This window comes from Podarcis bocagei (genome assembly GCF_964188305.1).
Source record: "Podarcis bocagei genome assembly, chromosome: 10".
Taxonomy (NCBI): Eukaryota; Metazoa; Chordata; class Lepidosauria; order Squamata; family Lacertidae; genus Podarcis; species Podarcis bocagei.
This window is the reverse complement of record NC_138135.1, coordinates 20014252-20037772: the sequence shown is the minus strand read 5'-3', so window position 1 is coordinate 20037772 and position 23521 is coordinate 20014252. Positions and strand designations below refer to the sequence as shown.

Sequence of the window (23521 nt, the reverse complement as noted above, 5' to 3'; positions counted from 1 at the left end):
TAGTTGTGATGCCCTGCAGTGCCCCCTAGGCTTGGCACCTCTGCTTCCTGGGGAGAGCATTCCACAGAGACCCACTGCAGAAATGGCTTCTTCTTATGTTGCCACACTCCAGACCTCTCATGGAAGAGGCACAAAAACAAAGGCCTCAGATGATTATCACAGTGTATGGATCAGTTCATATGGAGAGAGGCAGTCCTAAAAGTACTGCAGTCCTGAGCAGTTTAAGGTTTTATAGGTCAAAACCATCACTTTGAAATGAGCCTGGAAACTAATTGGCAGCCAGTACAATTGGGTCAGAATTGGCATTATATACTCAAACCATCTTGCCCCAGTGAGCAGCCGGGCCACTGAATTCTACACCAACTGAAGTTTCCAAACCATCTTCAGAGGCAGCCCTATGTATAGCGCATTGCAGAAATTAAACCTAGAGATTACCAGAAGTTAGTCAACAGAAGTTAGGCTATCCCTGCCCATATAGGGGTGTCATTGGACCACCAGCTAAAGCTGATGGAAGACACTCCGAGCTTCTGAGGCCATCTGAGCCTCAAAACAACAGTCGAGAATCCAGGAGTACCCCCAAGTTACGTACCTGCTCCTTCAGAGAGAGTGTAACCCCATCAAAAGAATCCAGTCTTGAGCCACCTCAGAGCCAGTTGCCTTGGCATAGATTTTGAAGTCCCCCAGAGCCAGCAGTCGGGGAGTCCTCAACACAGTCTCTGAGGCCAGCTCTAAAAATGAGGGGAAGATATTGACTATAGCCCATTTGTTAGTGCCCCAGTATTGAAAGAAACTTTGATTATCAAGGAATAGAAACAAAACATATGGCATAGTATTCTAATATAAAAGTTGACCTGTTATAAGAGACTCTGGGTGAAATACAAAAATCACTCAGAATTAGAAGCATAGTTTTATGTGGTACTAGAATAAGAGGACTAATTATGAAAATGTTAAGAGAGGAATTTATTGTGCAGAAAACAAATTTTGGCATCTTTTTTCAGTGAAGGATTTGAAACTAGTGAATAGATTTTTAAAATGTTAACTATAGTATGATACACTGTCTTGATTCAAAATATGAAGGAATTACTGATTATATTCTATTTAAATAAGAATTTTTGTTATTTCAATAAATATTAAAATTCTAAGGACATTGCAGTGTACAGTGGACCATCCAGATACGAATTAAATTCATTCTGGGGGTCCGCCCACAACCCAACAAGTCCGTAGGCAGAGGTGCTGCTTCTGCGCATGCACGGGGTGCACAGAGCGCTTTTGCGCATGTGCACATGATGAAACCCGGAAGTATACACTTCTGGGTTTGCCGTGTTCGTAACCCAAAAGTTACGTGTCCAGAGGGTCCTCTGTACACTTAAGATTTGTTTTCAATTGTAATTCCCCCCTTTTTATATCTTAACCTTGTAAAAATTGAGGAAAATAACTTTACCTTCCTTTTAATTTTTCCCCACACAGTAAATGATGGTGCAGATAGAAATATTTGAAATTCAATAATAATACCCTTCAAACTTCTTCTTTTCTAGATCAAACATATGTATCCAGTCTGCTTTGATTGTCTTTTAAGTTTTCTTGATTGTGTAGCAGATGATCTTAAGTATTTCCAGCCAACTATTGAACTGTTTATTTATATCTAATTGGGATTCCTTTTGGGTGGTGTCTAAACAAGGGGAATATTTGCCTTATAGAAAATACAAGTTTTCTAAAACAGAACTCTACATGATTCCTCAACCCTGGTGCCTTGGGGTCTGTATCTACCTTCTTGCTATCTCCATCCTTGCCCTTCTCCAGGCGGCTGCTGCTGCTTGGTGAGGTGGATATCCATGCTGTATGCAGAGTGTGTTTTCCCAAAGACCATTGCAGGACTCCAAGGGATTTAGTCGTGAGGGGGGAGGGAGAGATGTTAAACAGGCTTTTCCCTAATGAGCTGTGACGCCAGCTGGAGAGGGGGAGAATATGGCTTTTCTCTCCTGTCCAGTGTTCTGTGACTGTATAGAGGGGGTGGAGGAGGAACTGTGTGTCTCCATTTTGTACCTCCTCCCACCGGTCCAGTACACACACTGTGCTGATTTGCTGCCTCCTCCGTTTCCTTTTTGCTCTGTCCCCAATGCATTTTGGCAAGGTTCAGATTTCTGTGCTCACAGCTCAATGCTCAAGGAGAAAAGAGAAAAACAAAGGACTGAGGGGGATGTGGAGGGAGAGTCACTTACTGCCCTATCTCAAGACTCTGCACTGTGCAGTAGAGCTAGTGAGAATCCTGCTCCTTTCTTCATTTGCCAGCAAATCTCTGAAAATTAATGGTTGCTATAAGTGGTTTTATCATCTGCTTTAAACACTCATGCTAGCTACTGTCCCACATTGGCCTTCATCATTAGGGCTTGAAAGTTTAAATATTATGTTTTCCTAAAAACTCATTTCTTCAACATATGCTTTTATCAATATAAATTAATCCAGCAAAGATATTATCTCATTTCCCATATTAAGAGTTTATGTGAGTTATGTACAGCAGAAACTGTAAGTTTGATTCTTTGGATATGTAATAGAAGAGCGCTCACACCCATACATACTACTCCAAATTGTTCTTTAACCCAAACATTGTTTTCCACGTTCAAAAAGCTGTTTGAATTGATAGGAAAAAGAAATTGGCATATTCAAAGAACTAATAGGCACAATAACCAAATAACAAAGATCCATATATTAAAAATAGTATACTGCTTTGAGCTCCCTGGAGGAAAGGAAGACTATAAATAAAATAAATAAATAAATTTTAAGAGCACAGTCATACCTCATGTTACGTTTGCTTCATGTTACGTTCTTTCAGGTTACGTCCAATGGCGACCCAGAAGTACCAGAAAGGGTTACTTCTGGGTTTTACCGCTCGCGCATGCACAGAAGCGAAAAATGACGTCACACGCATGTGCAGAAGTGCCAAATTGCAACCCGCACAAATGCGCCGCTGCGGGTTGCGTTCTTTTCATGTTGCGAATGGGCCTCTGGAACAGATCCCGTTCGAAACCAGAGGTAGCACTGTATTAATGAAACATGAAAATGTTTTTGTTATTTGTGTACTGTGTATGCTAACTCTTTGAATTGTATCTGGAGAGACCTACTCACAGACCCATAACCATTTATGCTTATTTGGATTTATCCCAATACTTTGTGGCTGCCCAAAATGCACCAGGAAATAAGAGCATAATGAAATGGACCAGGTTGTACCCTGTGCCATATTTAATGTGCATACCTAATATCATGCAATGAAGATTAACAGTAAACTAGCATGTGCTAATTTATCATTCGTAGAAGCAGAGGGCTCCTCTTAGGCTTCAGTCCATGCAGTTTCAAGAACATTTTTACAGACTTTACAATGGACTAGAAACTTGTGCTTTTTAAAAATGAGATCCCCATGAGACTGTATAATGTGCTTAGTGCTACATTCATCAAGTTTTATTTCCTGCTCTACTAGGAGTGCCCCAATTCCCATAGTTGATGCTATCAAAAGCCAACGAGTTCAATAAGCAAGAGCAAGGTTGCACTTCCCATGTCCTGCACTCTGCGGAGTTCATCCATCAGGGCAACAAGGGCCACCTCAGTTCCAATTCCAAGGCCTGAACCTAGATTGGAATGGATCTAAACAATCTGTATCCTCCAATAATGCTTGTACTACCATGGTTCTTTCCATCACCTACCCCCCAAAGCTATTTTTGCACTCTGGCCACAACCAGTCAGCCCTGCTCTGCTAGATTTAAAAAGCCAGGAGGGATAGAGGTCAGGGGGCACATAGCCGGATGCACTACTCTCACCATGTTGTCCACATCAGCTGATTGTATAAGGTGAAACTGATCCCACAGAACATCTTCAAGATTGGCAGTGGATACTTCATCTGGAGCTGCGACAAGTACAGAGACATGATCACTTCAAAACTGAGCAACTTTACCCTCAAAATGCATATCCAGTTGGTCACACTGGGAGTGTAATCTCTGGAACATCCAAAATAACTCAATCAGCTGGCTACCAGAGGATGCTGTGCTAGCTGCAGAATGAGCCTTTTTTTGCAGCCCACAGTGCCACATGGTAGGCATGATTTTGCCCCCCCCCCCAAAAAAAAGAACCTTTGTTGATTACATCAAGGATGTGCCCTGCCTGGTGTGTCAGGAGTGATGGCCATGAAGTTTTGAGTTGTTTAACCTTTGCTTACAGGTGTTTTTTGTTTGTTTGTTTTGCAGTGAATTTAGACAGCTAAAGATCAGGAAAGGGAAACAGATATAGGCATGCCTATACAATAATGCAAATTATTAATCACCCTACTCCAGTGTTAGCTGTCGGGGGGGGGGGAGTTGTTGCCAAAGTATGTTGCGCATGTTATTTTAGACTCAGCTGGAAGCCATTTTTCATTCCTAGCTCAACAATTGCCTTACTCTTGCTATCTTTAGGCATAGTGTCAGTTTCTGTGTGTAAATCAATAATAATAACTTCATACCATTTGTTTCAGGACAGTGAAATACAGATTATAAAGCGGTTAGCATGTTGGAAATACCATACAAATGATAACAATGCAAATTATATTTGTTCTGCTAGAGTTCACTGTGGGTAAGATCACATGTTGTCAATGCTCCCACCACCAGTCTGGAAGGAAAGGATTTTGGAGAAGTGTTTTTAAATGTTCTTTCTCTCATTAGGAACTTGAAGCAGCTCTTTACAGTGATGATGTGGAGTTCATCAGTGATCTGATTGCCTGTCTTCTTCAGGGTTGTTACCAGCGCAGTGACATTACGTGAGTAGTCTCATTCCATGGTTTAAATGTTTTTTGAAATAAAGAGAATTAACCCAGTTGAGGTGTGATACAACTTCTGTGGAGTGCTGAAGAGATAGATGCCAGACCTGAGTCCTGAATAAGTGTCAAATGAATTCTAACAGCTTTCTATTCTAAAGTGGCTGTAGGATTACTAATTTATTCATAGCCCATCTATCATATTTGGATTCATAATTTATGCCTCAAATATTTGTATGTTGTTAGTATGATTGGTTAAATGTGGACCTCTCATTTGATCCTGCATAAAAACCTGCATGAGAAAATCCAAGGGCTGTTATTGGAGCACTGTGCAAGTTCCATTAAAACAAACAGAGGTTGTGAAACATAGGCACTTAGGATGATCTAAAGCAGTAGCTCCCAAACTTTCCCCTTCACAGACTATTTGAAAATTGCTGAGGGTCTTAGTGGACAACTTTATTATTATTTTTACCTTTTGTGGATTCCACAGAATTCAAATTGCAATGCAATGAAAAAACACAATATAAGAAATAAAAGAAGCATTTAAAATCAATTAAAATCAATATGAATATTTAATGCAAAGCATATGCCATCTCCTGTCTTCAACCACAATTTCGTAGACATGCATGCACCACCTAAATGATGCTTGAGGACAACTGGTGGTCCAGAGAGCACAGCATTCACACTGATCTGTGATTTGTGACTCCTGATTTTCTTTTTCACTTTGCTTCCCTTTTAGAAAGACTTTAAGTAAAGGTAAAGGTAAAGGTAAAGGGACCCCTGACCACTAGGTCCAGGCGTGGCCAACTCTAGGGTTGCGGCGCTCATCTCGCTTAATTGGCCGAGAGAGCTGGCGTACAGCTTCCGGGTCATGTGGCCAGCATAACTAAGCCACTTCTGGTGAACCAGAGCAGCGCACAGAAACGCCATTTACCTTCCCTCCGGAGTGGTACCTATTTATCTACTTGCACTTTGACGTGCTTTCGAACTGCTAGGTTGGCAGGAGCAGGGACCGCGGAGCTCACCCTGTCACGGGGATTCGAACCGCCGACCTTCTGATCAGCAAACCCTAGGCTCAGTGGTTTAACCCACAGCGCCACCCGTGTCCCTTAGAAATGTGTTAAATGAGTAAAGTAAAAGTAAAATGCCACCCTTTCTTTTAATATAATAGTACATTGATGGCCTTTGTGTACATGATAAAATGTTCAAATTAGATGCTTACTTTTAACTATTCTAGATTGCAGTGAAATTTTGCCGTGTTATACAGAACAGACAGGGTGGCTCGCCCATGAGGCAAAGTGAAGCCACCTTGGGCGGCGAAATGGGATGGGCTGCTGCTGCATACAGAGGTGCTATGTTTGCGAAGGTCCAAAGAGAGCTATTGCCAGTCAGTGTATACAGTACTGAACTAGACGGGTTAATAATCTGACTCAGTGCATAAGTCAATTCCTTATGCTCCTGTGTTCTTCCTAGGTAAGCCTAGCAGACACTTCTTCTTGTGGCTTTAATAATGTAATTGTATAGGACTCTTAGTGCATTTGCTGATAGCCTACCTGCTTCTGGTAGATGGAATGCATTTCATTACGATGTCCTGTTATGCAACATGGGACAGAAATTGAGCACTAAATGGAATTGGTAATAACTGTGATGATGGGCATTTTACTTGGTCGTGGGGTTTAGGAAAAGAAAATAACAGTTCATTCAGAACATTCAAACCCCTGAGTTCTCAGCAATTTCCATTCAAGGATTTGTTGTTATTCTCATATGTGTGGGACCAGGGCTCTATATTCTAAGTCACACTCCCCTTTGAATGGCATTTTCTGGCAGAAATTGGGAGTATAAAGGGGGCTCAATCAAGAAGATTGCACTAAAGACTTTAAGCCAAGGCTGTGTGAGCTCTCATCAACATGGCAGTGTCTTAACTGTGTCTGCTTTCCCTGCCATAAATACTGTCTGCCCGTCTGAGAATGGTTTAATTTTTATATAGCAATTTACATCTATAACATGTGCCTCATTATTTATTTATATTTTCTTGCACAGCATGTAAAAATTGTTGACTGGGCTGGAACTGCTTGGCTATTGTTTTCTGTATGCAGCATGATTAAAGTACTTCTGCTAATTATAATGTACTCTAAAGTAATTTTAGAAATGGAGGCCTAGCTGAGAACCATTCTGGTGCACAATTTAAATGTACTTTGGGTTAATTTGCTTATTTGTCTTGAAGCGAAAACATGTGTCAAGTCTGCCACATGGCATTGGGAGCCTTCCGATTTTGGCTTTAAAATTGTCCTGTTTTGTTATACAGAGAAAGAAAGAGAGAGTGTATGTGTATGTGTATGTGTATGTGTATGTGTATGTGTGATTAAAACAGTCTTTTTAATGGGTATACCACAAGGCAACTGTATTTTATAATCTAAAGCAACTTTTTCTTCCAGTAGCATTTTGAGGCGTCTGAAAAGATTACTGCAGCATGTGCCTTAGATATGTCCAGTACTGTACCTAGTGGTTAGAAGTGAAATGCCTACTTATCCTGTCTCTGTTTAAAAATGTTCTACTATTGTTCAACTTCTGTTCTGTTTAATGCAAACAGAAAAGCTCCATACTCACGGAGACTAATATGACAATACGATGTCACAGATATGTGTGGCTTTCCTTGCTTTGCCTAGTAGTAGGGCTCAATTAAAGATTTCAGCAGGCACTATCCTGGCTGCTTGGTTTGGCCAAAGTTGTAAAAACTTTATGAATGAGAGAGAGGGAGGAGTAACTGTTTTTACCAATAATTTTATTGTTTTATCCTTTTTATCCTATTGACATCAGGCACTGGACCCTTTTCAGTTCCTGCTTAAAAACTTATTTAGGCAAGCCTATCCAGACACATATTACCTTATGCAGACACATAGATTTTGACATGTTTTAATCTCTTTTTAGTATACTGTTCCTTTTAATTATCTTTTAATGTTTTAATTACTTTTATTCATAATTTTAATATTTCTTGTAAACTACATAGAGGTTTTATGACATTCAAATGGTATATAAATTTTGTTAGACGGTGGGCTGACTGATTGAATGGGTTGATAGATAGATATTGGCAGGATATAGTTAATATAGTGAGGCCAATGTAATGCATCCTGTCTCTGGGGGGCAAGCAGTCCTTTCTTCTTCATGGTCTCTATGCTGGCACATTTATGAGATCTGCTCCTGGGTAGAGCAGCATTTCAGAGTCTTCTAGAATTAAGAAACTGCTCTGAAGGTGTACTACACCCCTCAAGCGGGGAGCCCATGTGCTAGGCACATGCCTAGAGAAGAGGGTAACCATCTTCGTGCCCACTTCTCTTTCAAACTCCACCTTAGTAGCATTGTATGCTCAACTTTCAAACCAAGTGGGCTGCAAGAGTACTTTGACATGGAAGCTGTGGGCCGCACACTGCATTATTGCCGGTGTGGGGGTGGATGAGGCCAAAATTTGATGCCCCCTCCATCCTTCATGCTGCCTTCCCAAAGTCAGCTAAGCGAGGCGCGGGGCTTTGGGAAGGAGACACGAAGTCCTGGAAGGGTACTAGAGCCCTTGTAACTCCTCCTCCAAGCTGCAAAAGCGCTAACTAGTCTTAGCCAAGGAGGCAAGAGAACTCTAGGGCCCTGGCAGAGCCCTCATCCTTCCTTCCCAAAGCTCAGCACCTCACTTACTGGCTATGGGAAGGCAGTGCAAGGGCTGAGGGGGCATCAAATGTTGCTGAAGGCAGCCAAAAAAAGGCCTCGAGGGTCATATGCAGGCCTTGGGCTGCGTTTTGCAGCACCCTGCTCTAGAACTTAAGATATTTGTCTGGCCCTCTACTTGTAATAGTGTTTTTCTTAGGGTGAATGTAGTGTGAGAGTATCATTGTGGCTGAGAAGTAAAGCAGTTCCCTATTGTCAGATACTACTGCTGTGGGTGTGGAAAGCAATCCCCTATAATCAAGGACTCTTCTGGTTGTGTGCTTTAGCAATGACCTTGCAGCTCTTCCTCCTTTCCAGTCTCCTCCTTTTAGGTAGCAGTGAAACTAGCCTGCTTCAGCTGTCATCTCTAGGTTAAGTGGCTGCATTTGCTTCTGTCAAGCTCGTACATGTGTCTGCGATGTGATCTGTTATTAGATTAGACGGCTCCCATCGGCTCTCCATTCCCCCAGCTTCCCAAGGGATTTTGTGCTGTTTCAACTTTCTTCCAATTCTATCTGTGGGAGTGCTGTTGGAGTCCTTGTATCAACAGCTAACTTGCTTGGCTGTGAGATTTTAGTTACTAAAGTCTATTTGAGAATAGATGGGGGGATATTTTTAAGTGTGCCTCTTACCTTGCTAACTGAATAGTTCTTAGAATAATAGCATTGTAGAGTTGGAAGAGACCCTGAGGGCCATCTAGTCCAACCCCCTGCAATTCAGGAATCTCAGTTAAAGCATCTATTCTTGGCTTAAACTATCTAGCACCTTCCCTTACTTAAGGATTACTTCTCACAAACTATACATGCACTCTCATAAAATATATGTTTTGTGTCTGAAACCTGTGAGATGTGACTGTGAACATATTTGCCCCCTGCTTGAATATGCATGGAAGGAAAAAGCACACGTACAGTACAATATATGTATATTTTGTACTTGAATGTAGGATTTATACCTGGGTTGTAAGAAATGCCCCCAAGTGGACTATTTAAGAGCTGAGTACTTTTCATTTGCCACTAGATTGCACAACACTTCCTGAGTTCATTGCTAGAACTGGTTTTGCTCAGAAAATTAATTTCAAATCAAGCATTGCAGTGAAACAGATGGGACTTAGGCAAAGGCTAAATTCTCTTCCTAACCTCAGATTTTTTGCCCCAATTATACAACTTCATATTTGAGAAAATCCAACCAAGTTATGATGAAGTGACTGAAAAAAATCACAACGATTTTATGTGAAATTCTTGTTTTTTGTGTTGCATTTAGTGCTGATAACTTACAACTTACTCACAAGGCTTTTGTCCCTACCCAACATTTAAGTCAGGCTTGGGAATCACACATAAGAATAATCCTGCTTGATCAGACAAAAAGTCATTCTAGTACAGCACCCTGTTTCCAAAAATGGCAAGCCAGCTGCCTCTAGGAGGCCCACAAGCTTGCTGTTGCTTAGCATCTTTTGTTTTCTTTCTTTTTTTCTTTTAATGAAAACACATTAATTTAGGACAAATCCTATTCAGAAGGCAACTTACAATAAAAATGCTAAAAGCAACTTGATATTTCAAGATACAGGCATCCCCCCACTTGCGCGCAATCGACTCATCCATGACTGTGTATGCGTGCAGCACCAAGACATGATCAAATAATTTAATTCAAATGGAGGGAGAGAGCTGGAGAGTCCTCGTGGCTCACGAGGAGACCCTCCCCGGAGCCCAAATAGGATTTGAGTGAGGGCCAAGAAGAGACTGGAGATGCTGTGGTGCTTTGTTTAAGTTGCTTAGCCTCCCTGCCTAACACTTGATGCGCATGGTAGCGCAGCAGTGGCCATCTTCCTATGCGTCCTCCAGCTTCCTGCCGGCCCCAGAGCTTCATTTCCAGTTATGGATATTTTTGCAACAGTATTTTTGATTGAATTAGAGAGAGAGTGCAAAGAAGAGTATTCAGAGGTTTTAGAGGTTGCTCCCTACTTATGAGGTTTTTACATATGTGTGGGGCGCCAGAATGTAACCCCATGTAAGTGGGGAGTTGCCTGTATTGTACTTTTTTGAATATGAATAATAGCTACCATGGCTAATAGCAGTTAGTAAATTTACTGTCCTTAATTCTTTCTAGGGAAAGTAGTCAAGGTTCCTTTTCTGCACTGTCTTTGGGAGCTGACTATAGATAGGCACAGGTCCTTAGTGGAAATAGTATGCTGCATTACCTTGCTTGACTTAACTTCTTCATAGGTTCACAAGCTGTTAGAACTAGCCAGAAGGCTTCTCCTTTGGACTTCCTCCTCCCTGTAAAGATAAGCAAAGAGCTCCATTGTGGCTGTCTGGGGTCAGGCCTGCAGCTGTAACTCAGATTAGGTTGACCTTAATCAGAAACAAGCCCTTTTTTGACAAGTCATGATAGATAGATTGCTGTAGGGGAGAGAACATTAGTTATCCCGTAGGTTTTTCTCTTTCTCTTGATACACTCCTTGCTTCTTCTGACCCTACTAATGATGTCTGAATGAGGTCATCCAAACACACATTAGACTCCTCCCCATAGTCTTCATTTATTTCTAGACAAGTTGCATTTGTGAAGAAAATATTGCCAAGTAATTTAGAATAAAGCATTAATGACCTTGGGTGTCACTGGAAAAATGCTCCCTTCTGCTGCAAAGAGAGAAACATTACACATCTTGCCCTTTCATCTTCCTGAACTTAGATTGCCCTCTCCCAGCCTAGAAGAAACTGTATAAGCAGACATCCCCATGGAAGCAGGGGTTTTTTTGTTATAAAGGTGTTATAAAGGTGAACAGTTTTGTCTTTTTATGGACAGCAACTTCTCCCTACTCAGTACATTTATGAGTGCACTAGAATGACCCCACCCCTAATCATATGATGCTGCATGGATAATCATGCTACCACGGTACTGGAAAAAAAATGGTGTCAAATTAATTTGTTTGCATATCTATTCAACTATGGTCAGGACTGACCCCCATTAGCTGGCCTGACCTTTGGTTTAGGTGGTAAATTGGGAAAGGTTGCAAATTTGCATGCTCTCTCCCAGCCCAGCTTCCCACCCACTTGCTCGCTTCCATTTAGTTCTTTAGGAATCATTCTACTGCTTTGCCATGTGGAACTTCACATGCAGTTCTTTCCCTGTTTACACTCACCTTATGTACACCTTACGTACACTCACCATTTCATTGTAAAAAGCCTCAAAGTGGTTTACAAAAATGTAAAACAATGAAATCAAGAAAAATTTACAACCATACTTAAAAGCATACAAAAATTAAAATACCAGAACAGATTAAAATTACCTCAACTTTCTAAGCATCTGGGTAGGCTTGTCTAAATAAGAATGTTTTAGCAGGCACTGAAAAGAATTCCTTCGTGTTATTCTAGTCTTTATTATCTCTCGTGTGCAAATTAACTTTGAAAGCTTGGGGGACAGAAACATATCTTCTCCGAAAACATTGTTCACATGATGCTTTGCATGTAGTAATCTTAATTCCCCTGATCTCAGCAGTTTTATCCATGCCATCAGCCATGGTATTCTTCTACTCCAACGTCTTTGGGAGGTTTCAGAAAATGGTGCTTGGAGGACTGTCTGCATTAGATCACATCGGATCCCACAGAGATCTGTTCTGTTCACCATTGCATGAAACTGTTGGGGAACATTGTCTGAAATTTTGGAGTGAGTTGCCAGCAGTATGCTGATGATACTTGATGCTATTTCTCCTTTCTACTTGAATCGGGTATGGAGGTTTTTCATCCTTGAACATTTGTCTGGGGTCAGTAACATTAGGGCAGATAAAAATCAAAGTTTAAGCCATACAAAACAGCTTATTATGCTGGGAAATGCCAGTTTTTTTATTATGTGTTGGAAATTCTAGATGGAGTCATGCTCCCCGCAAAACAATGGCTTCCTTCAATTCACGGGTTGTGGCAATGGCTAGAAGCACCTTCTGTCAATTTGGATATGCCAGCCAAATCCCTTGAAGAGGGGGATTTGACTCCTGTGGCGCACACTCTGGTAACCTTCAGCCTACACTACTATTATGTGCTCTGGGTGGCACATTTGAGAAAGCTTTGGAAAACCCATCTCTTACAGAATATAGCAGCCAAGATAGTTATATCATATATGGGCTACAAGAACTCTTTGTAAACTCCATTGAGTTCCAAATTCAACATGCTGATACTTTTAAAATCCCTTGCTGCCTGCGGCTGGGATACTTGATAGAGTGTCTTTTCCCATTCCACGTACTGCAATACAGTTGCAACAATTTATTTCAAGTGCCTATTACTGTAAAATAAGTGCCAACACCCAATAGGACTTTTTCTGTTATAGTTCTAAGATAATGGAACTTTTCTCCCATAAGAAATCTGTTACCATTGTCAAGGCACTTGGCAAGTTTAAGTGAACCTTGAAGACTTTTTTAAAAATTCAGATTAGCTTTTAGTAGTAGTAGTAGTAGTAGTAGTAGTAATGATGATGATGATGATGATGATGATGATGATGATATATTATTTATACCCCACCCATCTGGTTGGGTTTCCCCAGCCACTCTGGGTGGCTTCCAACAGAATATTAAAATACAATAGTCAATTAAATATTAAAAGCTTCCCTAAACAGGGCTGCCTTCAGATGTCTTCTAAAAGTCTGGTAGTTGTTTTTCTCTTTGACATCTGGTGGGAGGGTGTTCCACAGGGCGGGTGCCGCTACTGAGAAGGCCCTCTGCCTGGTTCCCTGTAACTTGGCTTCTCACAGCGAGGGAACTGCCAGAAGGCCCTCTGCACTGGACCTCAGTGTCCAGGCAGAATGATGGGGGTGGAGACGCTCCTTCAGGTATACTGGACTGAGGCCGTTTAGGGCTTTAAAGGTCAGCACCAACACTTTGAATTATGCTCGGAAACGTACTGGGAGCCAATGTAGGTCTTTCAAGACCGGTGTTATGTGGTCTCAGCGGCTGCTCCCAGTCACCAGTCTAGCTGCTGCATTCTGGATTAGTTATAGTTTCTGGGTAGTTGTAGTTTTAGCTGCTGAATCTATCAAAGCTACAATTGCTTCTTTGCCATTACAGTTGAAAATACATACTTACTTTGATAGTTGTTTTCATTGATTTTATTACTGTTATTTTTCCCCACCTTGGGAATATTTTATGGAAATAACTTTTCTAAAGTCAATAAATAAATGTGTTCAGAATAGGCCTTGTGTATGAAACTATTTAATAGAAATATTCTTGCCAGTTTTACTTTCAAAATGTCAGCTAGCAAGTGTTCTTCCAGAATGCTGATAGCTTTAGCCAGGTAACCTCTACAGGATACCTGGATGTATTTGCCTTTCTTTGTCGCAGTGTAAACAAAGTGCAGAACAACCATCTTTTTCTTCCAGTATGATGCCCCCCCTTTCCCATTATGAAAGCGTCATGGTGCTTCTGCTTATTTACACCATTGCTTTCTTGTAATGCAATTTCTTTCTTTGTTTCTCTTTCTTTCTTTTTTAAAATCTCAATAGTGATATTCAAAAGCAAGGATAAAAAATAATATTTGTTTGGGAAAGCAAATGGTTAGGCTCGCTTGGGAAAATGACTTACCACAGAAGGAAAGATAAAGTTGAAGTTTGAGGGTAGCTGGAAATTCTGTCAAACATCTGGTTCCCATTTCAGGTTCTCATTATAGCCTGAATCAAAGCAACAACCATTCAGTGGTAGTCTACACAAATTGACAAGAGAACCTGGAGTGCTCTGCTAAGAACAGAGGCTCATTGCGGCTTATGTGGGGCAGAAGGGCGGAAGCTTCTGGTTTTAACCACTTATGTAAAAGTCAAACTGAAATACCCAAGATGATTGGTTGAGTCAACAGACTCTTCTCCCTGGGGGAAATGGGAATTAAATGCTCATATCCTAGCCATCTTCCGGAAATGGGAAATTTCATGGCTCAATATGTTTGTTTCAACAGCAAGAAGAAATGGAAAAAAAGAAAAGAACAACCACTGAGGTTTTCTTGGCTATTTTCAATCATGTCACCCAACATACACATTCTCAGATATTTGCTACTGCACATACAAGGAGCATATGAATTTTGCTTCTGTTAGCCAGTCTGAAATGCTCTGATTCATCAGGATTCAAGTGTTAGTAATTTGCTGAGGACACCCATTTCTATTCGTTTCTCAACAACCATATTGTTTAGGACTGGAAGGTTTAATTCAACCTTTCACAACCTAGTGCCTTACAAATATTGTATTACAATGCCTATCGATCATAGCTTTGCTGGCTGGGGCTGATGGGTATCTGAAACTCTTGAGGGCACTGTTTCAAGTGGTACTAATTATCACCAAGTTGGGGGAGGCTGCTTTAATTGATCAAAGCAGATTCACACACACATTACATAGGAGTATAAACACTTTTGATATTGCATATATACATAAGGAATGACGCCAACCATGGATCCCTATAATTACTATATGATCCCTCTCACTGAAAACATATTAGGTATGCATACATAGTGATTTTTAGGCTTACAATGTGAAATATGTTAATTGGCTTTAAAAAATTTTAAAGTTTTAATCAGTTATCTCTTCTTCAATTGGTTGATGTTGGTGAAAAATTCTTGGAAATACCTTCCTGCTGTGAAGTATGCGCTACTCAGTTTGCACCAGATTTGATTGATTCATCTTAATAATGGATTTTCTTTCAGTTTCTGTCAAAAATTAGCAAAAAGTTGTGCCAGACTGTAAAGTAATTCATATTTGCCCCTTCAAAGTCTTCAAAAAAAGCCCCTTGATGGGTTTTTTAACATGTGTTTAATTAAGTTTTAAAAGCTAGACTCTTTTTTAAATAAATCCTTTCATCAGCTTTTCATCAGCCCAAACACAAGCTAACAGTTCACAACTTGATAAACTTTGCTGCTTTTCAAACATGTTCTTAATGTAGAACTGGAAAAAAAAATGCTCAGATAATGCATTTCAAATCCAGTTCTCAATTATGACAGAGAAAAACAAACAAAACAGGCTTAAGAATTATTTCTCAGTTAGGTTTCCATTATGACAGTCTTACTGAATGTTAATGATAATCTTAAATGGTCAATGGTTTCTGAGAGGGGTGTGTGTCATCAATCATTTAGTGATTGGAACTTGGAGGAAATCCGGGCCAGGAGTCTCTTAATAGGATTGTTGATGTCAGCAGTTTCAGGGAATGATAAATCATTGAATGTTTATATGTGAGCCAGTCATAAAAGTAATTGTTTGACTCCACAAGCATGTCTGTGGTGTTTGGGTTTTTTTGTGGTGCTTTGTTCAGTACAGTGGTACCTCGGGTTACAGATGCTTCAGGTTACAGACTGCTAACCCAGAAATAGTACCTCGGGTTAAGAACTTTGCTTCAGAATGAGAACAGAAATCATGCTCCGGCGGCGCAGCGGCAGCGGGAGGCCCCATTAGCTAAAGTGGTACTTCAGGTTAAGAACAGATTCAGGTTAAGAACGGACTGTAGTTGGGAATCTGTGCTGCTTGCCAGCAGGTATAGAGAAATGGATTGTTATATTTAGTACTAAGGTTTAAAATTAAGTATTCCAAATCCACATTTTACTTTGCTAAAGGAGATTCTAAACATGGAACTTTGAATTTGAATATTTAATCTTAAGAGTTATATCTCCACCCATCCCAGCCATAACTGCTTTCAGGTGTAATGCCAAAATGGTCTGGTCCTAGTTGTTTGCACCACAGGACTGAAGCAAGACTAATGTTTCAGATATTTCTAAGTTTGCATAACTTGGGGCCTTGGGGTGGTGACTTGTCAATTGAACTTGTCAATTACTAGGCAATTTGCAATACTCTTAACTTGTGGGTTGTGCTCAATTTAGCAGCAGTGGTGTGTGAGTGAGAGAGCATTACCTATTGTGGCAGAAAGCTCAGGTAGACCAGAGATTTGGTGATGCTGTGCTGTCAAATTCCACCAGAGTGGTGTGGCTTCCAGAGTACTGCTCTGGAGACTCACTCTGATTAGCTGTGGGTACAGCTAGCCAGAGAGTTGGAGACAGCTCTTGGTGGGGGGTGGGGAGCAGGTGTAAATTGGTTTCCTGGCATTCAGCATGAGGAGGACACAAAAGGCACACGCCCTTTTAATCAATCCGATCAGACTCATTGAAAAGAGGGTACATGCCTGCCCTGTTGCATCCTCCTCACATTGCTCTCTGCGCCCTTGGCGTGCCCATGCCACCCGCCCCAGGCACCATGAAGACACGTTCCGCCACTGGTATAGCCTCTACACTGTGTGTAGCACCCACCCTGTGGAAAATGTCTACAGCCAGAGAAGGAAGTCTCTGAACTAGGTGATAGATTAAAAGACAGTGACTAATGTCATTTAAAAATATGTATACAAGTGAGAACTGGAAAGCTGAACTGGAGAAGGGAGAAGTGGAGTTGTAAGGGTACACTCTACTTGGGTCTAAATTCAGTATGCAGGGGATAGATCTTCCAGAGAGTGAGACAAATATTCCAAAACCAGTAGGGAATGGTGTGGTGATCCTGTAGTCTATTACAGTGGTGCCTCGCAAGACGAAAAGAATCCGTTCTGTGATTCTCTTCGTCTAGCGGTTTTTTCGTCTTGCAAAGCAAGCCCATTGACAGATTAGCGGATTAGCGCTATTAGCGGCTTTTAGCGGCTTTTAGCGGCTTACCAGCTTATCGGATCAGCTGATAAACGGCTTAGCGGCTTAGAAAAAGGGGGGGGGGAGGAAAAAACCCCCACAGGAACTCGCAAGCCCATAGGAGATTCGTTTTGCAAAGCACCTCCAAAACGGAAAACTCTTTTGTCTAGCGAGTTTTCCGTCTTGCGAGGCATTTGTCTTGCGGGGCACCACTGTATACTAATAGAGGAGCCTCAGGAGCAAGATTTATAGAAAGGAAACTGACAAAAAATACCAACACCTCAGCTATAACATCTCTGCAATTAGTTCATTGAGGAACAAAGCAAATATTAGCTACATATTTACCATCTTGTTTAAAAGCTTGTAACATCCACTGTACATATAAATGTACTGTTTCTTGAAATAATTCTATCTCCAGACACATCTTTTGCTTTACCTGTTTTGTTGCAAAATTATTATGTTTTTTTAAAAAACTTTTTCCTGTCTCACTTCCCTAAGTCTCCAAGTACCAAGATCTTTCTTAAGAAAGCAAAAAATAGCCAATAGTGAGAGGGGGCACACATCACTATGCTGTCCTGCTGGTGCTGTTGCATGAGACGGGGATGGGTCAGGTTGGTGGTGATTGCCTTGCACCACAACCTCACCCCCCAGCCCTGTCCTGATGAATACAGCCACTGCTGCAGCCACACTGTCACCACAGCTTACAGGATCACTTAGGGTGCATATCTGCAGTACCCTGAAGGATATGCAGAGTTCAGCAAATGTGGTTGCCAACTAACCTCCACAAAAACTCTAGTCTATAACAGCAGTTTGATCTGCAGAAATCTGTCAAGCTTTTCATGCCTAGAGAAGGGCATTGTCGCCTGCTTCCTTGTAGATCAAGGTGCTGTTAAAGGCACAGGGAATCAGTAAAATAATTGTCAACCCTATCCGCAAGTGAACCATGCCATTTTCTGTGGCATGGTTCACTTGGTTTGCATTGTTTCTAAGGGCTGAGCAATGGGCTGAGGGAAGTTTCTAGTTGAGAGGAAATGCTAGTACAGTGATCATCAGATTCTAAGTATGAACATCTGCTGAGCTGCCTCAAGGGAAGATGTTCTTAATTGTTTCTTATAAAGCTATTATATCCAGAATTTCATTCTTGGTGTGATGATACTTAGCAGGATGGAAGAAAATGCAAAGAAAATAAAACACTTTTTGAATTATTTGGGTTAACTACAGAGGTAATCATGTAATTCACCTGTCTCCTTTACATAACCGTACAGTGGTATCTCAGGTTACAAACACCTTGGGTTACAAACACTTTGGGTTACAGACTCTGCAAGCCCAGAAGTAGTACCTTGGGTTAAGAACTTTACCTCAGGATGAGAACAGAAATTGTGCGGTGGCAGCGCAGCAGCAGCGGGAGGCCCCATTAGCTAAAGTGATACCTCAGGTTAAGAATGGTTTCAGGTTAAGAACAGACCTCCGGAATGAATTAAGTTTGTAACCAGAGGTACCACTGTACTTGGTTCCGTTTTTAGTTACTTGAGATTGTTTGAGTGGGAAAAAAATCAGAATTTTTTAATTTCTATTATTTTTATAGACTGCTAATACAAAAAACAACAACAAGCAGTGTGCAGCATATTAAAAATTGTGGAAGGAAGGGTGTGTTTTCTTGCCTTCTCTGTAATAACAAACCCAAACCCCTGCTACCACCAACATGCTTATTTCATTTATTCCTCTGGATTCTTAATTACCAGTAACCTGGTAGCTGTAGGGTAAATGTGTGGTACAAAACTAGTCAGTTGTTGTTGTTACAGTTTATTAACCACCTTCACCCCAAGTTCCCAGGATTGGTTACAACAATTAGTACAACATTAATATTAAAATGTAGTATTACACATTATGGGGTTTTTAAAATTTTAAAACAACTTATATGGCCTGACATGACTTGGCTGGATGTTTTGGGCAAGCCTTCACCTGACATTGTATGTCACATCATATAACCATAAGCCAAGCACAGGGTTTCCTCAGACCATTATGCGATACAGTGGTACCTCGGGTTACATATGCTTCAGGTTACATACACTTCAGGTTGCAGACTCCGCTAACCCAGAAATAGTACCTCAGGTTAAGAACTTTGCTTCAGGATGAGAACAGAAATTGCGCGGTGGCAGTGCAGCAGCAGCGGGAGGCCCCATTAGCTAAAGTGGTGCTTCAGGTTAAGAACAGTTTCAGGTTAAGAACGGACCTCTGGAACGAATTAAGTACGTAACCAGAGGTACCACTGTACTTCTCAAATGCCCAATAATCAGCTGGTTTGGGGGTATTTGGGAAGCAATGAGCACAAAGCTGAGCAAGCCTTTTGATCTTCCCCATACCTGCAGACCAACTCTGTCAGGGGTCTGTCAGATGATTAACAAGTGACTGGCCCTGCCCACTTGTCAAAGTTGGCCCAAAGGGTGGAAGGAGATAAAGATGTGACTTGCTGGACCAAAATGGTTTCCTACTCCTGTTCTGATACATATAGCACTACACTATATGTCTGGATTGCCAATGTTTTATGGATGTTTTATTTATTTATCTTTTATGACATTGTTGTCTAAACAATGCCAATAAATGCTGAATTTGATTTAAATTTGATTTACATATAAAACTTTCTGATTCAAAATATTAATGGAGAATTCATGGGGGCTGCTAGACTACCCTCTCTTAGTTGCTTCTTTTAAGGACAAATACTCTAGCAGTCTGATAAATGTAGTCCATTACCCTTGTTCCACTTTAAAAAAAAAAGCTGTCTTTTACAACTACAAATGTTTACCAATCTTACAGAATTTTCTACATGTATGCCTTTATGGGAATAATTATTTTTAAAAATCATTATAAAAAAATTGTTTATATGAAAGAATAACTCCTAACTATTGTCCTATTTGATATAAATTGTTTTGTGAGATGAGCAGAGCATGTAAGCCTAACCACATGCAAGGAACTGGGCCAGTTTTGAAGTGCCTGTTTGCCAAAACAGAATTTTTATATACAGTGTGTCAGCTATTTAAAAATGAATTCCTCATCAGGTTGTGTCAGGTACTTTATGAACATATGTTCTTTTTATTAGATCTCAGACATTTCATGGCTACCTGGAGGACATAATCAACTATCGCTGGGAACTGGAGGAAGGGAAGCCTAATCCCTTACGAGAATCTACTTTCCAAGAGCTACCCTTGCGTACTCGTGTGGAGATCCTGCACCGCCTTTGTGATTACCGACTTGATGCTGATGATGTCTTTGACCTACTCAAGGTGTGTTGGGTGGTGACAGATGTTGGATAGGGAACTGGAAAGTGGAATGGTACACAATTTCCACTAAGAAGTTAACACTTTGTGTTCATAGGTACATTCTATATCACTTTTTGTTACTAAGCTCATTTAAAAGGTGGCTTAATTTGTTAGATTGTTTGATGTCTTTAGTCTTCCCAAACTGGACAACCTGAAGAAACAAGTGTGTGAAATTGGATATTGCTCTCAGGTATCTTTGATTTACTGATGCCTCGTGTGTATTTTTTCAGTGAATCAGTGTTCTGTGTTAAAGAAGGCTCATTGGTGGTTGTGGAAATATTGAGAAGCTATCTGAGTTTTAATAGATTAATGTCAGGTAGGAAGTATTCTGGACTACAGCTTCATGCATTCCCTTGCTGTTGTTTGATTGCCAGCCTAAGCATCAACACGTGGGAACTTTTCGTTTGTAACACTATACTGTCTCTAGCTGTAAATTATTTTTCGTTACTTTTTGTTGTTCTTGGGAGTTATTTTCACACACTCCTGCACAGTGTCTTCACAAGGCATTTTCTAATTTTGAAAACCACGGGTAGTAGTAAAATCTGAGTTGTTTTGGGGAGACTGTTCCCTTACTATGCTTGGTTGATAGGCATTGGTATGTGCATGTGGTCATAGAACCCAGCCTTTGTTAGATACAGTGGTTATTGTGAATGCCAACAGCAGCTGTGTTGTGTTGCTAGTTAAGAGAGGCTAGGTATTTTTATTGTTCTTTGCATAAAAGGTGGCCCTCAAGTCGCAAGTGTTAATCATAATTAACTGTAAGGAAGGCATAGCATTTTAAGGATAGTTAATATCTTTTCTTGAAAAGTGCTTCTGGGTATTTGGCCCAGATCAGGGGTCTGCAACCTGCGGCTCCGGAGCTGCATGTGGCTCTTTTACACCTTTGCCGTGGCTCCGGGGCGGATACTAGCGAGGGGAGGAGGTGCATTGTGCGCCCCGAAACTCCCCACTGTGGCGGGCGCTGTACTGGCTGTGACGTCGCATGGGGGCGGTGCGTGCATTAGCCACGCACTGTCCCAACGTCACCTTCCCGGTTTTGCGGCTCCCAGTTTTTTTTTCTTCGGAAAAAGGGTCCAAGTGGCTCTTTTTGTCTTAAAGGTTGCAGACCCCTGGCCCAGATCCTTTTTCTTGTTGTCTTTTAAAAATAAATATAATTTTATTGATTTCCAATATATAACAATTACAAAAGGGAGGGTTATGCCCTCCTTCCAGGACGGATCAGCCTATTTAAGTTAGCCAAAGTCCAGTCTGTGATTTCATTGGTTTCCATTTTTCAGGGTTATCAGTAAAGTGTTTTTTAAAGGATGCCACATTCAACAAAATTGTCTGTAACATTTCTGTTACTCAATGCATGCATAACCTATTTGTTAATATTTTTAAATGTTTTATTGACATTGCTGAGGCTACTTACGGATGGCCATTTACTGTGAGGTGTCTGCTAATAATCTCATAGTGACTAAATCCAGACCATGATTTGGGGGATCGTGAAATAAGCATTATATTAATGTGTTCCTCCATGTGCAGGCTTATTTATTTTTCTTTTAAAATGAAAAGCAAGTTTTTTCTATAAAGTGTGATGTCAGAAACCGTTGTTTGATCCTGGTCTGAGAGATTGACTAAAACCACACTTTGTCAGATCAGATGTAGCTGGGGGTTTTTTTGCCCTCGGTGAAGCTTCCAGAGGGGCACCCTTGGAGATCTCTCTCTCTCTCTCTCTCTCTCTCTCTCTCTCTCTCTCTCTCTCTCTCTCTCTCTCTCTGTGTGTGTGTACACGCAGATGGGGGGGGGCAAACTGGAGTTTTTGACACGGGTGAAATAAAGCCCAGTTTTGCCCCTGCAAAATGAGCATGTACAACACTAAGCCATGATCCAAACAGTGGTTTGTAGGATTGTCTGAATGTAGCCAGTGTGCATTTGCAACACAGTGTGAAATGTACATATATGTGAGGTGGTAGAGGAGCTGTAAAGCCTGCTTCACCACGGTGCTCATTACCACAGATAGAGGGTGAGTTTATCAGCCAACCGTCATAACCACAGGTGAAAACATTTTTATAAGTATCCCATTCAGTTAATCTATTTGAATGTCATTACACTGGAATAAATTATCTCATGACATTTTTTCAGTAAGTATCTATGACCAAGAGTTATCAGGAATCCAGTTTTGCCATCAGGTTGTTTCCAAAAAAAATTCAAGGATGACCAGTTTCATGCATAATGCCGCTTTAGAAATAATCCCCGGAACAGTGTTGTGCAGGCAACCATTATATCAGACAAGGTCCTTTCATTGCTGCTTGAAGGGAGACGTTCAGCAGGTGTGACTTCTCTTGTTACTGCAATACTGTGGTAGAAGATGCACCTGCTTGCAGCTGAAGCCAAGTATGGTCTTTGTGGTACTTTAGAATTTTGGCATTTGAGGAGGGAGAGCCCACCTGCTGTTTTGCTGTGAAAGGTATAAGAGGCCACTTTGGGTTTGGCTTTAGCAAGCTTTAATTAGCCTTTCTCGTGAATATATTTGTAGCGCACAAATCTCAGAGTGAATTGACGCATCTGACCATTTTTTGGCAAGATGAAGTTTGACTTGTGTACACCACCTCTGGTGGGTACAGTCAGGGTTTTAAGATGGGTGCAACAAATGCAGCAGTGATACTGAACAGCAGAAAAATGTGCTGGGCCAACAGAAGTTGGATATATTGGTTGAATCAAATGTTGTGTGCAAAACTGTTATATGATTGTCTCATGCTGCATAAAAAGCTACTCAGTGTTATTTGTCCATCTTTGTTAGGAGCACAAAAGAGGGCATTGTCAAAATGAAGTGACCATGAAGAACTTATATTTAGCTAAGAAAGGATGGCTTATTTTTTCAAACATGTTACAGGCTGTCCAGAACCCCAGAAATGCCTGTATTTTAAACAATATTAGTGGACAAGTGTTGGTGGTTGGTTTTCCACCGTTGTCTTTTTGTATATTTGCTTTCAAATACAGGGTTTGGATGCAGATAGCCTTCGGGTGGAACCGCTGGGTGAGGATGGTAACGGTGCCCTCTACTGGTATTTCTATGGCACTCGTATGTACAAAGAGGAACCCATGAAACCAAATGGAGAAATGCCTTCAGACAGGTACAA

The 23521-nt window shown here is 41.0% G+C and overlaps 1 protein-coding gene across 3 annotated transcripts in view; it reads left to right on the top strand.

The window, feature by feature from the left end:
- Window positions 1–23521, top strand: part of CECR2 (CECR2 histone acetyl-lysine reader) — a 113549-nt gene that overhangs the window by 55340 nt on the left and 34688 nt on the right. For all 3 annotated transcript variants that reach the window (XR_014012083.1, XR_014012084.1, XM_081209785.1), the window contains exons 2-4: window positions 4686–4780; window positions 20180–20363; window positions 23382–23515. Coding sequence is in view for 1 of the 3 variants with exons in the window: in XM_081209785.1 (XP_081065911.1) it covers window positions 4686–4780; window positions 20180–20363; window positions 23382–23515 (413 nt within the window). In the remaining 2 variants the exon portion in view is untranslated. The remainder of the gene's footprint in view (window positions 1–4685; window positions 4781–20179; window positions 20364–23381; window positions 23516–23521) is intronic.